Genomic DNA, 13,245 nt, shown 5'->3' with positions numbered 1-13,245 from the left:
TCCATTTTCCAGGGAAATATTTCCATGTATTTATAATTCTGTTGTAGAAAACAAAAATATTTTTATGACACAAAGTAATCTGTAGCTCTAGTTTGTTACAATCTGTAGACAGCCTAAGGTGTCTAATCTTAACAGAAACTGAAATATTAAATTCTGCCCATTTTTTGGCCACAGACTTTTAGTGAGTGATGCAGCATGAAAGATTAACACAAAATAAGGATTTTTGAATAATTTTTAAAGGACAGATGAATGTTTTGACAAGATTTTATTGTGAAACATTTGATTTAGAAAAGGTACAAAATGCCAACGGTCAGATGTGTGCCAGTACAGTATTTCAATAATCTATACATGTGGACAGCTGAACAGCTTCACTGCAGAACGTGGATTTGGACAAACTATCTAAAAGGGGCCCGCGATATTCACAGGTTTAAAGTACATAAATAACTTGAGCCAAAATGGCCATTACTGGTCAATGCTAATCAACATCTGGAAACAGGCTAAAAAGCACAATACAGTACAACAATCTCCTCGCAGATCCACGTTTAAAGAACATCAGTTTATTCTGTCAATAATCTACAGCTCCAGGACATGATTCTCAGGACTGGGATTTAGTTGGCTAGTTAAGAACTTTTAAAAAATTAATGTTAAAAATGAGATTATGTAAGAAAACCCACAGGTATTTAATCAGAACTAAACACTGTGAAACCCCTAAAAATTCTTCTGACTGGGATTTATAAAGTCTATTACTTCTAATACAGAACTTCTGTTTGTTTCTTTAAAATGTCCTGACTGCAGCTTGAACTGATAACATTAAGTAATCATAATTCAAACATTTAATTATGCTATTCATTTCTGTATTTTAAAACTCATTTCAATGAATATGGGTCACCATCAAACTGGAAAAAAAAAATGACCCAAATACTAACGCTGAATTAATAAAAATCACAAATTTGTATATTAAAAAATTAATAACAACCCCAAAGATAGCAGCATTCTCCACCCTAGTTTAATATGTTTAAAGAGGAGCTTTTATAAACTTAAAAAGTTGATTTTAGGGTATAAAAATACACATATACAATATGAAACAAGGTATCTCAAGCTTTTCATATTTTTCAGTAGTCTGTAGCTGCTGGAACTCATTTGAACTATTGAAAAGGTGTTCATAGTTCAGTAGCTAGGTGAACAGACAAGGGTCTATAGACTTTTGTTCTTTAATTAAAAAGGTGTAGCTGTTTCTACACAATTAAGCTTGTTGAAATATCAACAGCTACCCTGTTACCAGTCAGTATCCAGAGCTGACTTAAACCTTTATCCAAGTAAGTCTACTTCCTTTTATGCTGATTCATAATTTACCTTCCTGAACACATACCTTGGGGTATACTAAAATATTGTATAATAGAAATTTCTGAATATGACTCATGTCCATTAGCAGAGCTAAACTTAAACTGATGTAATTTAGAATGAAAATCCACCCAAAACATTAAAACCCACCCTATGACACCACATCCATTCCCTTAATTAATTTCAAGGCCATTAATTTTGGCTACTCTTTTCTCATTGTGTATCTTCAGTGGGAGATGTGAATCTTACAATTCATTAAGAAGAATCATCATAAGTTACAACCAAGTATATTAAATCAGACAGCGGGGAGTAAATGCATTTAAAACTTTGAGTGTGTATCACTAGCTAAGGATGTAACATTGGAGGTACGATGTCTGCTATGGAATTAAAATTAGTGCTGTGCCAAATGGGAAAAATGTATAAACAAACCACAAAACTCCAGTGTGGCAAAAAAAACTTTTTTTTTTTTTTTGTTCAGGAAGTGTTTGGCATAAGCAGCACTAATAAAATTCTACACCTCACAGACACAAGCTACAAAGGTTATATAAAGCCAATACTCACTGTCCATCAATCAGCTAGCCAGCTCTTAATGCTGCCTCGAGCACTGCACTAGCCACGGTGAACTTTGTTTCAGATTCCTCTGTACACACATTTATATTTACATAAAACATTTATTAAACATGATTTTAAAACATAAAAACCTTATGTACAAAATACCAACATTCCTATAAATAAACAGTTGGAGAAAGGCACTTGCAAGAAAAGTCTACAGTAAATCTTACAAAAACCACACTGCCTCTGTTACTGTACAATAGATAATCTTTCAGTCAGTCCCTATCACAAGAATGTAAAACACTAATTACTTGTTATAACTAAGAATATAACCGTTACAGTTGTATTTACACATACATATATGCCTCTTTTTAGTTCCACTTGAGAGCACCATGATTTTCATTCCAAATTTATATTTTCATACAAAGTAAAAGAACAGTTACCAGAAACCAGTGTTCAGTGTCACTGCGGATTCATAAACTTTTGGCTGACATCAGTGTAGTTTAAAAGACTCAGTTGCTACTTTGTAAAAAGTACACCTAGTTATTGCATGTTGTCCTTTCAGAGAGAGCACTGCTATGTTCTCTATGCAATTGTTTAATACTATTGCTGGCAAAAGGTTTCCAATATCAAAAAAATAAAAACATCCTTCAATCCAGTTGAAGTATTTCATCTGAACAGTAACTAAAAAATGCTGCATATTAATTATAAAAACATGTAGGAAACATGCCAACTAATCTGGTGTGCAAAAATATTTCTTCCACTACACAGGATTTTAAGGGCTTCACAGAATTACTCAAATGTACATTGAGTAGCAAACCTCACAAAGAACCAGTTCCTCAAGGAGATGTGAGGATACTCCCACTTTTATCAAACTTTTTACCCTTTGACAATGCTGCGACCTGTTTGAGCAGTTCTCTGTTTTTGGCCTGCAATACAGATTAAAAAAGTATGAGTTACTGAAATACTAGTGTCATGCACTTTGCATTTATGAACAAATTCTCAAAATGGACATGCTTAGAACATTCAGAGAATGTAATGATCACTTTTCAAAGATCTGTATATGCTTTTTGATATGCATATTCTGTCTTCAACAGTGAAAGTAACCACATTCCCTATACTGCAAAATTTAGTATACCCACTATTGCACCGAGTGTCTGTTCAGTCTATGATTTATAAGGCAACTGATTCAGACTTTCTTCCCAATAAAGCATGCTTTAACAAAAGACATCTAGCTGTCAATGTGTCAATGCTGATAAATTGTCAGAGAACAGACACAAAAAATAAACTTTGAGAAAGCATGTGAGGTAAGGTTTTACCTTTTAAAGTTAAAAGAGTGAGTTTAACTCATACGGAGACTGTCTGTTGACTGCAGAACTGCTGTACAATGCATCTGAAGTTAAGCAAGGCAATGACCACTCATGAGCTTGGTATTGCTGTACTGGAGTGAACAATCCTGAGCGAACAAGCTGAGTGAGCAGCCTGAGTATACGATTCCATCTGAAGTGTTTCCTAAGTATTGATAAGCAATTACGCACCTGCAACTGTTCCACAGTTTCCTTGTGAGCTTTCTCCATACTGTTCATCTTTGTCCTCAAGTTAGACTCTTGGTACTGGAAGTCTGCCTTCAATTCTGTCAACTGAAAAACACAGATCCTGTGAAGATTCCTTGAACTGCAACAGGATGCATCTTCTAGTCAATATATGAAATATTTAGTGAAGGCTCAGGAATCTCAGGAAACACTGTATTTATTTACTGTTGCAGTATTGACAGCTCAGCACTTGAGAAGCAGTTTGAAAATCTGTATACCTATTTTATTTGCTCAGGATTTTGTATAAAAAAGGCTAAACCTCAACAAAAAAACATTCAAATACAAGACTGGTGATTTATAATGTTTGCTGCTCTTTCAGCTGTGAGATGCTTATCACAATCTTCAGTTGCATCTCTCAGTTATATGATATGGTAGCACCCAAAAAAACTTCTTCACAAAGACAATAAAAAAAGATTATTTTGTGTTCTTTTCTGCTACATTTCCTCCTAAGCAGAAGGATAAATACATACAATGTATACATTCCAGATTTACCAGGAGATGAAGCCTCTTTGCTGCCAAAGATGCCTGCTATAACAAACCAGAGCATACCCTCCTAAAGTGACTACCAAGACTGCTATTGCCAACCTCAGTATGTGTCAAATCACATGTAGTGAAACAGACACTGTTCAAAAAACCAGTCAATCAAATGGTCAAGTGCAGGTGTGTTATTATAATGGTACATAACTCACTGAACACACACTGCTGCTCAAAGCATGCACTTATGGCTGTGGGTCTGCACAGGGCATCCAGTGCAAACCCACATATGTCACAGTAAACGTAAAAAAAAAACTACTGGTAGTGTTGCACCACAGTAAAGTATGCAACCAGATGAGCAAACACGCTACCTGTGAACATTCAGTAACCTGTGGTCCTCTCCTAATAATGAAGTCTCAGGGCCCCACAGTAATGTTTCGGTTTATCACTACCATTTTTGTGCAGAAAGACAAACAAGGCTAGTACTGCAAACAATAAGCACTGATAACAACATGGCTGATAACCTGACTCATAACAGAAAGTGATGAATGAGTATTATCTGTAAAGCTGGTGTACTGAGCAGGTTTTGTTGCCATGCCATAGAATTCAGAGGTTTTACTTTTGGAGCTCACACACAACAATTCAAAATTGTTCAAATGCTGTCCCTTCAAAGGACCTTAACAGGAATCTCCCACAGGTATGGCTCAGGCTTTTCACCCAGTATACGTCTTCAAATTTACGATCTCACAGTTAAAAGAAAATCTGCAGTATGTTCATTTGTTGTGATTTTTCCAACTATGCAAACACTGTATAATGTGTTCAGCTTTTCTCCTCCCTGCAGCAGCTGAAAAACCAAGTGCCATTCTGCAAGTGAGGACTTCATGCCTGAAGGAGACTAGGTTTGAAGAAGTCTAAAGTCAAATAGTTTTAGCAGTGGAGATATTAAAAATACAAGAGGCTCTCCCTACTGAAACAGCACAAAACAAGTCACTGCAGTGATTATGCAGAAGTAGGTGACATTCCTTACCTACCACTTTTGTTAGCTTTTCCCAGTAGACTAAAAATAAAAAGATAAGTGAATTTCCTACTGACTCATGATCTACTCCTGCCTCTATAAGAGAGATCAGGGCCTAATGTCCATCCTTTGAAGCAAATACCTAAAGAGAATCCATGACAGACTGTTCAGCTCTTTCACATTAGACACTTAAAGGCTTGAAATAGCAAGTACTTCTAACACTAGGTATAATTTAACAGTGACATAGATGAAAATGGGTTCAATATCCTTTACAAAACACAACTACGTGTGGAAATGAAGATTCTGAACTGTGGTTTAAAAGTGGAAGCATTTTCCTTCCAGTATGAATGTTTCTTAGCCATCAATGTTTGGTAGGCCACCATCCACAATCAAAATTTTACTTGAAAATATAATAAATTTGATTGAAATACAATTCCGTAACCTACTCAATCCTGAACAGATACTCTGGAGCCACTGTTACAGTGTCCTAAAAGCATCTAATTATCCAGATGGCAGAGAAATAAAGTAAATGCAAATCAAAGTGTGTATTTGTTGTTATTTCTCTTTTCTTGTTAGTCATTAGTTTGTTTGAAGGATGAATATTCTGTAAGAGTTTTGCTGCAGTCACTTGGGCCTGATGATTTCACTTAACTTTTGTTGACTGATAGCCACTTAATCCAAGCTCTTCTTCTAGTCTCTGACTAACCATGAAGACTTGACAACCCACAGTACACATGCTTACCAATCCTATAAAAACAAACCACTTAATTTTCATACATTTCAAATGTAAATTTGGACACTGACTTACTATGGTTAGAGTTGCTTTAGTTTAAAACTAAATAAAAAATATGCTAAACTCAGAATGGTTACTACTATTTGCCATGATTCAGTTAAGAGAATGTAAAACACACAAACCACTGTCTGGCACTTTATCCATGACCTGTGGCACGCAGCCTGAGTAACAGGCTAACTTCTTCGTGGCTGAAGAGAGTTAAAATGAAATACTCTTCGACTTAGAGCCAAAATATATTCATGATACAAGAGTCCAAAACCCTTCCTTTAAATGTTAAGATCTGATTAGCTGCTATATAAAACAATTGTATCAGACTTTTGTTTTATCTTATTGTTTTGACATTTTTAGGAGACTACAAAACGGGAAACAAAATTATAAAGTTCTTATTAAGCAGGTGTAATTTTCACCTTTTTATCTTTCTCTAAAATAGTCTGATCTCTTTGCTGCAGAAGACGTTTAAGTGACATTACTTCTTCTTTCAGTTGACTTATGAGGACAAAGTTGTCAGTTCCTCCACTGTCTGCAGATTGATTTATAGAGCTACTAAAAATGAAAAACAATAGTTATTTACAGCATCAAAAGAAAAAAGAAAAACACTTTAAAATAAAAAATTCAAATTCAATAATTAATCATTCCATAAACATCCTTAAGGACTAATGCAAAAAAAGTATGTACCTGACAGAAATTGATGCAACTGGCAAATTACCTTACTAATGGCACACATTACATACACCTGCAGAAATATAATTCAGTATTAGCTTTGAGGGGGACAAATACCTTTTGACTGAAGCAGCCACTTTTAACTTTTATTCTGACCATTTGGCCAGAGACAGAATAAAGATTCAGTCTCCCACATTAAGATTCAAAAGAATTCTCTAGATACTGGGTCAGCTTAAAGTAGCAGGTTCTACCCTGCATCTAACTGATAACACAATTCCCGATGTAAGGAAACACCATTGTGTTGATAACTGTTACTTTATACATAAGCTTTGTTTAATTTTGCCCCAAACATATTAAATGCAGGAAAATAGTGCTAAGTTTCTGCTAACAAAGTAACTTAATTGACTGACAGCACTCAGATGCCACCCAGTAATCCATCTGGCAGGACATTAAGTTTTACATCCCTCATTCTTCAGACAAACACAGAAGGGCAACTGGCCACAAATCAGTGCTCTTTTTGGTTGAAATGGCTCAGCTTTACAAAAATGTAACTTTACCTATCTCCATTTGATGGCTTGGATTCCAGTTTGGGCTTTTTCTTTGGAGTTTCATTCTGAATAGCTGCAGAGGATTTATGGCTGAAATCAAACAAAATGTAAACCTAAAGCCTCATACTATGCAACTCTCTAATATCACCATTTGGTACATGTAAAAAAACTAACTCATGCTCCTAGGTGGAATGCTAGAGACTAGCCAGAAATGCAAGAAAAAAGAAATTCTTTAAATGAAAACTGCAAGATAAATTAAGAGAAAATTAATAAATAATATCATATTTACCTCTGTTTCCATAGTCCCTGATCTTGTTCTGGACTTAGATTGCTGATTCTGAAATATGTAAAATGTACACGGTAAATGATCAAACATGCCATTATTTATAAGCTTGTGATTGGTATCGGTACTTGAGAAAAACCCTTCCCCCCCTTTTTTTCCTAATACAGTGAGCATTTATGAATTTTCAGTTGCATACTGAAGTTCCTGACCATGCTTTAGTATGTCAGGATGCTAAAAAAGTATTTCTTGGCTAAATATCTACACTATTACAAGTCACAAGGGGTAGACCTCAAGACTGATGGCCAAACTATTTTACTGATACCTCCGTATTTTTGTGAACTTTGTCTTGCTAATCTTGTACTCAGCAAGATGGTCTAAAGCAGCTCTCCATACTGCCATATGAACACTGCCTGAAGTGGTGCTCATTTGGTGCCATAAGAGTAAAGTTAAGTTTTGGATCCCTGAAAATAACTGCTGCTCAGGTCTACCCTCTTGCTTTCAATTGTTTCAAAAGGAACTAATAAAGAACACTGATATAGGAATGGTGGAATGTAAAAGATTGCACTGAGTGGAATAGTTTGTATTTCTACCTCATTGTCTCTATTGTCTGATCTTAACAATAACTGAAATGAACAGGGAAAAAGAGCCAATGGACCCATGGCAGTCTACAGAAAAAAAAAAGGTGGGAAACCAGGAACATTGTGATCTGTATCGATATGCATGCTGTTGTAACTCTTGAGTACATCAGATGCTCTGCTCTGTAGCAAAGAGCTAATTTTTTTTTAATTTCATCCTTACTGTACCTGTGCCAAATGCATTAAATTAGATTTAACTTTCTGTAATTCAATTTTCAGCAGAGACTTGAAAGAACAGGAACAGTACAATAACTCTATGCATGACAAGAATAATTTTTTTCTATGAATTCCTAAAACTCTTTCTTAAAGTGGAGGTATGGGCCTTTCTCCTTTACTCATTGCCAATGTAATTTCATCTTATTTTGCTTCTATCTCTAAGTCACACTTAGGCAAATTTCAGACAAGATGAAAAATCATAAGCACTGGAAATGTGAAGTTTAGAAGGAAAGTGTCTGTGTGTCTGGGATCAGGGGCATAACTATTGCAGACCTAGCACTTACTATCAAACACAAAAAATAAGTAGTTCTGAAGTTATGCTGCCACAAATCTATCAGTGAGAATAAGAATCATGGCTACTATTATAGCAGCACAAAATCCCAAATGAATTCTGGGGTTTATGACTAAATAAATTGGTATGTACGTTAAGGTTGGTTTATGCCATGGCCAGAGATGATGTGTTGAGAAAAGTTGCAGAAAATGGGACAAAACTATGTGAAATGTTATTAAAGTGACAGAGTTAACTGAACCAACAGTCTTACATCCCTATGTCTGTATCACAGCCACTCCCAAACTGCCTACTTCAGCAGTTTGAATTAAGAATTGATTATTAAAACTAGCAAAGAGGTACAAACTGGTCCTAGACTGAAGGTAATCCCACACTCCTGTTTCTGCTTCTCCTCTTAACTGTATTTGTACAAATAAGTCAGGGTGAGGCAAGTCAGGAGGAGGATTCTCACTGCTAATATACACCTTTGGCAAATGCATGTAAAATAGCAGGTACCACACAGCAGTTGCTGCCTAGAAACACAAATACAAGTTTACCCTCCAGTAACCGGTTTCTGTAGCCATTCCTAGAGCCTTTTTCCTAGACTTGTTACAATTTATTAAGTCAACTAGTTTGACAATCACCAAGAATTTCTTTTTTTTTTTATGAACCACCTTCATTCAAACTCTAAGAATCCAGGGATTTTGACAGACCATGAAGAACAATGCTCTGCTACTGCTTTTGACACCATGTTTTAAACAGTTTTTCTTATTCAGTACAAACAGAACACAGAAGATGAAGAGCTACCAACAACTATTTCAATTTTTGAAATACTTACTTATGATGACTGCTGCTGTGACGATGATGATGGTGGTGATGGTGGTGGTGTTTTGAATGATGCTGGTCTTTCTCAGTAAGAGATGAGGATGAGGAGTTAGAATGTGAAGATCCCAGACTCTTCCTCTGTTCTTTTGTCTTCTGTAGCACCCTCTTGTAGGACAGCGTGCAGAGCCAACACAACAACTTTCCATCAACCTTTTGAGAAATAATTTAGGTTTTATTTCCAAGTACATTGCACTAGAGAGATATACTCAATATTTGCAAGGATATTTTGTTTCACTTCATCCACTATCTTGGGGAAAAACAGACATCTTTGCTATGAAACATTGCTATTGTATATCCAATACGTGCAAGTTTCTTTTAGTAAAGTGAATCTGTTCCACTTTTCATTTCAAATTAGGCTACAAAGAGTCCTAGCAATTTTTGGACGTGGTCTGCATCACAGAAATAACAATAACTTTTTAAAAGGAAGGGTCTTTTTTAGGATAGACATCATGTGCCCTCTCTCAACCTATGATACTGCAGGCAGAATCAAGGTGTCCAGCCAACGTGTTACTTGTACCAAGTAAATTCTTCTGTAAAAACAGCATTATTCTTGGGTTCAGTCAAGAGGCTTTTGAGGTCATTTTCTCAGCACCTTCTGGAATGAGAAAGTGGCACTCACCAAAGCTATTTCACAAAACAGAACACAAAGAGCTGCTCAGAGCAGTCTACCTCTCTGGTGCTCTACTTAAAGGCAAGGCAGGCAAATAAGAAGAAGGAAAGTGACAGATTCAAGTTATGAACATACATAAAATCCAGCAGAAAATAGAAGTAAAATAAATATCAAAACATGAGGAACTGTTAATCTGCTTAGCTTCTGTTCCCCAGCTACAACTGTCTGCTAACACTTATGCCTATTTTTAGAAAGAGTGATTTAAGTAAAAGTTAGCTCAGTAGCTAAAACAACACTTGCAAGTTACAAAATTTAATTCAAATATTGTAAAGCACAGATCAGCAACTTTATTCTAGTATGAGAGAATCTAAGATACATTCCTGTTAATCTTTCTCTTCTGAAAGATGAACACTGTTGTCAGCCTAAGCCATGAGAGATGTGGAACAAAGCCTACCTTTCTTCTTCCCTCCTCTTTTCGGTCAAAAGCACATTGCTGTTTGCACTGCTCACAGGTCTGAGGCGGGCCATACTTCTTCTCTGAGTTGGTGCAACGCTGGCATTTTGTGCCAATAAATGCTGCAATAATGTTACAATATTGACAAGGCTTGGGCTGAAAAAAAAAGGTTGAACTGAAGTCAATACATTTGTATTTTCAGTAATGAGGACAGGTATTTCAATTCACACAATGATGCATTGAAACTAGTAGAGCTTCAAATTATCTACCTTAAAGAACCTTTTTCCTAACACTTTTATCTTCAGTACTAAACTTTTCCTCTAAAATGATGCTTCTTCAGGGGTTAAAACCAGCCTGGACTTTCCATGAAAACCCAGACACAATAAAAGAAACACACACAACTAACTGGTTACTAACCTCTACAACTACTGCTTTTTATTTTATAAATATGTTGATATTTTCTCTCAGTTTTATTACATTACTTAAGAAGTTACTTAGGGAAATTTAAAAAAAGAGTAACCAAGTGGGTTTTTTTTTGGACAAGAAATTTCTGACGGCATCCCTCTCCTTTGCACAGCTCAGGGATTCAATAACCCTACAGTTCCAAGATCAGTATCCTAATCCCTGCAATTCTGCAGGAAACTTAAACAAAGAAAGCTCCACCACCAAACAAAAACCAAGTTCACATCTATCTGGTCAGGTTATCAATTTTTATATCAACTAGACTAACACAGTGCTGAAAAATAAAATTGATGTCAGTTTTCATAGGTTAGAATTGGCTGATTATCTTCAGTGCAGTTCTGTTTTCTGATGAACTACTGATAAAATTGTTGCTGGCTCTGTCCTGCAATTCATTTTGCTGCATTTTAAGCTTTTGAAAGCATTTCTTTGTTCAGTTTACATACACATTCACAAAGTGCCTGACTACATACCAACAGCTATTACATTTCTCAAGTAAGTTGAATTTCAACTAATATGGTTTTTGTCAAGTATAGGGAAGTTATGCCTTTTTGTTTCACAACAAGATTATCTTGATACCTCCTAAAAACTTGTATCTCCAGGGCGGCTCAGATACAATGTGTGCATTCACATAATAGAAAAATTCATTTTTCCAGCAGAACTGAAGCTAAAATTCAATATGAGAAAATGCAAAGTAACATGAATGTAGATAACACTCAAAATCTTCTGTACTTATTAGCTTAACACGATTAACATGCATTTTTTAAGACTCACATAATATAAAGTATGTGGTATTACTAGATTTTCACATTTACCACTTCTTAAGAACAACGAGAGCTAATGGTCTTCCTGCCATGAAGCACGTGCTTATGAGAATATGCAGGGAATAACTTAACATGCTTGGCATGAATTAATGCTGCTTTGTTACAAATAGCTATACTGAAATTATTCTTAACTGTTAAGCTATACATAATCCAAAATGATTTCAATTTGGGAAAAGAAATGGTAACCCACAGAAGAAATCAAGAGATGTCAATCTTTTCCATCACCTTTCTGGATGGTAATCTATAGTGTGGGTTTGTTTTTTGTTTTTTTTTCCTCAAAAGAAGATTAGTTACAAGAGAACTTTGTCTTCAGTTTGAAGCACAAATAAGCTCAACTTCAGCCTTAAGAACCAAGTAACTACGCACCGTTCCGAACTGCTTCACGTTTTGGGCACATTTCTTGCATATTGTGTTGGTTTTGCTAAAGAGATAAAATGGCATAACATTGAATTAGGTGACAAAAAGACACTTTGACATTCTTTCCCCACGCAATTACTTGCAAACAGAATCAAAAAGAGTTGGGTTGGAAGGGACCTCCAGGCCAATCTCCCTGCCAAGGCCTTGAGCAGGTGACACAGGAACGTGCACAGGTGGATTCTGAACCTCTCCGGAGAGGGAGACCCCAGCACCTCCCTGCACAGCCTGATCCAGTGCTCTGCCACCCTCAGTGTAAGTAAGTTCTTCACGTGGAGGTGAAACTTCCTGTGTTTTAGTTTATCGCCACGGCTCCTCATCTTGTCCCAGAGCAACACCGAAAAGAGCCTGGCACCATCCTCTTGGCACCCGCCTGCCTTGGAGATATTTATACGCATTGATGAGATCGCCTCTCAGCCTGCTCTTCTCCGGACCAGCCAGGCCCAGCTCCCGCAAACGCGCTCGCCCCCGAGCAGACGCGGGCCGTACCTCTCCTGCTGGAACTCGGAGCGGCAGTAGGTGCACTTCACGATGGGGTGGGCGATGCGGCACTCCTGCGGGGGAAGCGCCGCGTTACTGCCCGGCCGAGCCCCGGCCCGCGCTCCGCCCCCGCCCGCCGCCCCGCCAGCAGCCCCGGCCGGGGCCGCCCCGCCGCACCTTGCACAGCTGCTGGCCCTGGGAGAGCTCCTCGAACGGGTACCGCTGATTGCACTTGGTGCAGGCATAAAGCGCCGGGGCGGCCGCCGCGCCCGCCGCCGCCATCCGGCGGGGCGGACACGGGCGGGCCGAGGGAGGGGAATGGGGAGGTGCCGCCGGGGCGAGGGACGGAGCGGCCGCCGGGGCCGCCGAGGAGGAGGAGGAGCCGCCGCCGCCGCCGTCCCGGTGCCGCTCCCGCCGGTGCCGCCCTGGGCCCCGCGCGCCGCCCGCCCGCCCGCGTCCCCCTTGTGTCGGCGGCAGCGGCGTCACCCCGCGCGCGCCCCCCGCCCTTCCCTCCCTCCCTCCGCCCCGGGCCCGGGCTCGCGCTGCGCCCGCGCAGCCAATCGCCGCCCCGCGCCAAACCTGCCTTCGAACGCCGCCGCCCAATCGCCGCCCCCGCCGGCCCCGCCGCCGCCAATCCCGCCGCGGGCGCCCTGCCCTGCGCCGGGCGGCGGCGGCGCCCCTGCTCTGCGATTGGCCGGGGAGCGGGGGCTCCCTCTGACAAAGGCCGGCCTCCTCCGCCCTC

At 38.8% G+C, this 13,245-nt stretch overlaps 1 protein-coding gene across 4 annotated transcripts; it reads right to left on the bottom strand.

Moving 5' to 3' along the window:
* Positions 1-248: 248 nt before the first annotated feature.
* FAM76B (family with sequence similarity 76 member B) lies at positions 249-12,978 on the bottom strand. Of its 4 annotated transcripts, none has more exons than XM_058861406.1 (10): positions 12,681-12,978; positions 12,513-12,577; positions 11,976-12,030; positions 10,327-10,482; positions 9,216-9,412; positions 7,265-7,312; positions 6,985-7,065; positions 6,175-6,310; positions 3,432-3,533; positions 249-2,822 (listed from the first exon to the last, which is right to left on the bottom strand). In XM_058861406.1, exons 1-10 carry the CDS (start codon positions 12,783-12,785, stop codon positions 2,733-2,735), a joined length of 1,035 nt encoding a protein of 344 aa, XP_058717389.1. In that variant the 5' UTR covers positions 12,786-12,978; the 3' UTR covers positions 249-2,732. The 4 variants fall into 4 exon arrangements, with proteins under 4 accessions (XP_058717389.1, XP_058717397.1, XP_058717403.1 ...); XM_058861414.1 differs by having other exon boundaries at positions 6,175-6,307; XM_058861420.1 differs by lacking the exon at positions 6,985-7,065.
* Positions 12,979-13,245: the final 267 nt, after the last annotated feature.

This window comes from Poecile atricapillus, chromosome 1 (assembly GCF_030490865.1).
Source record: "Poecile atricapillus isolate bPoeAtr1 chromosome 1, bPoeAtr1.hap1, whole genome shotgun sequence".
NCBI lineage: Eukaryota > Metazoa > Chordata > Aves > Passeriformes > Paridae > Poecile > Poecile atricapillus.
This window is presented reverse-complemented; position numbering and strand designations above follow the sequence as displayed.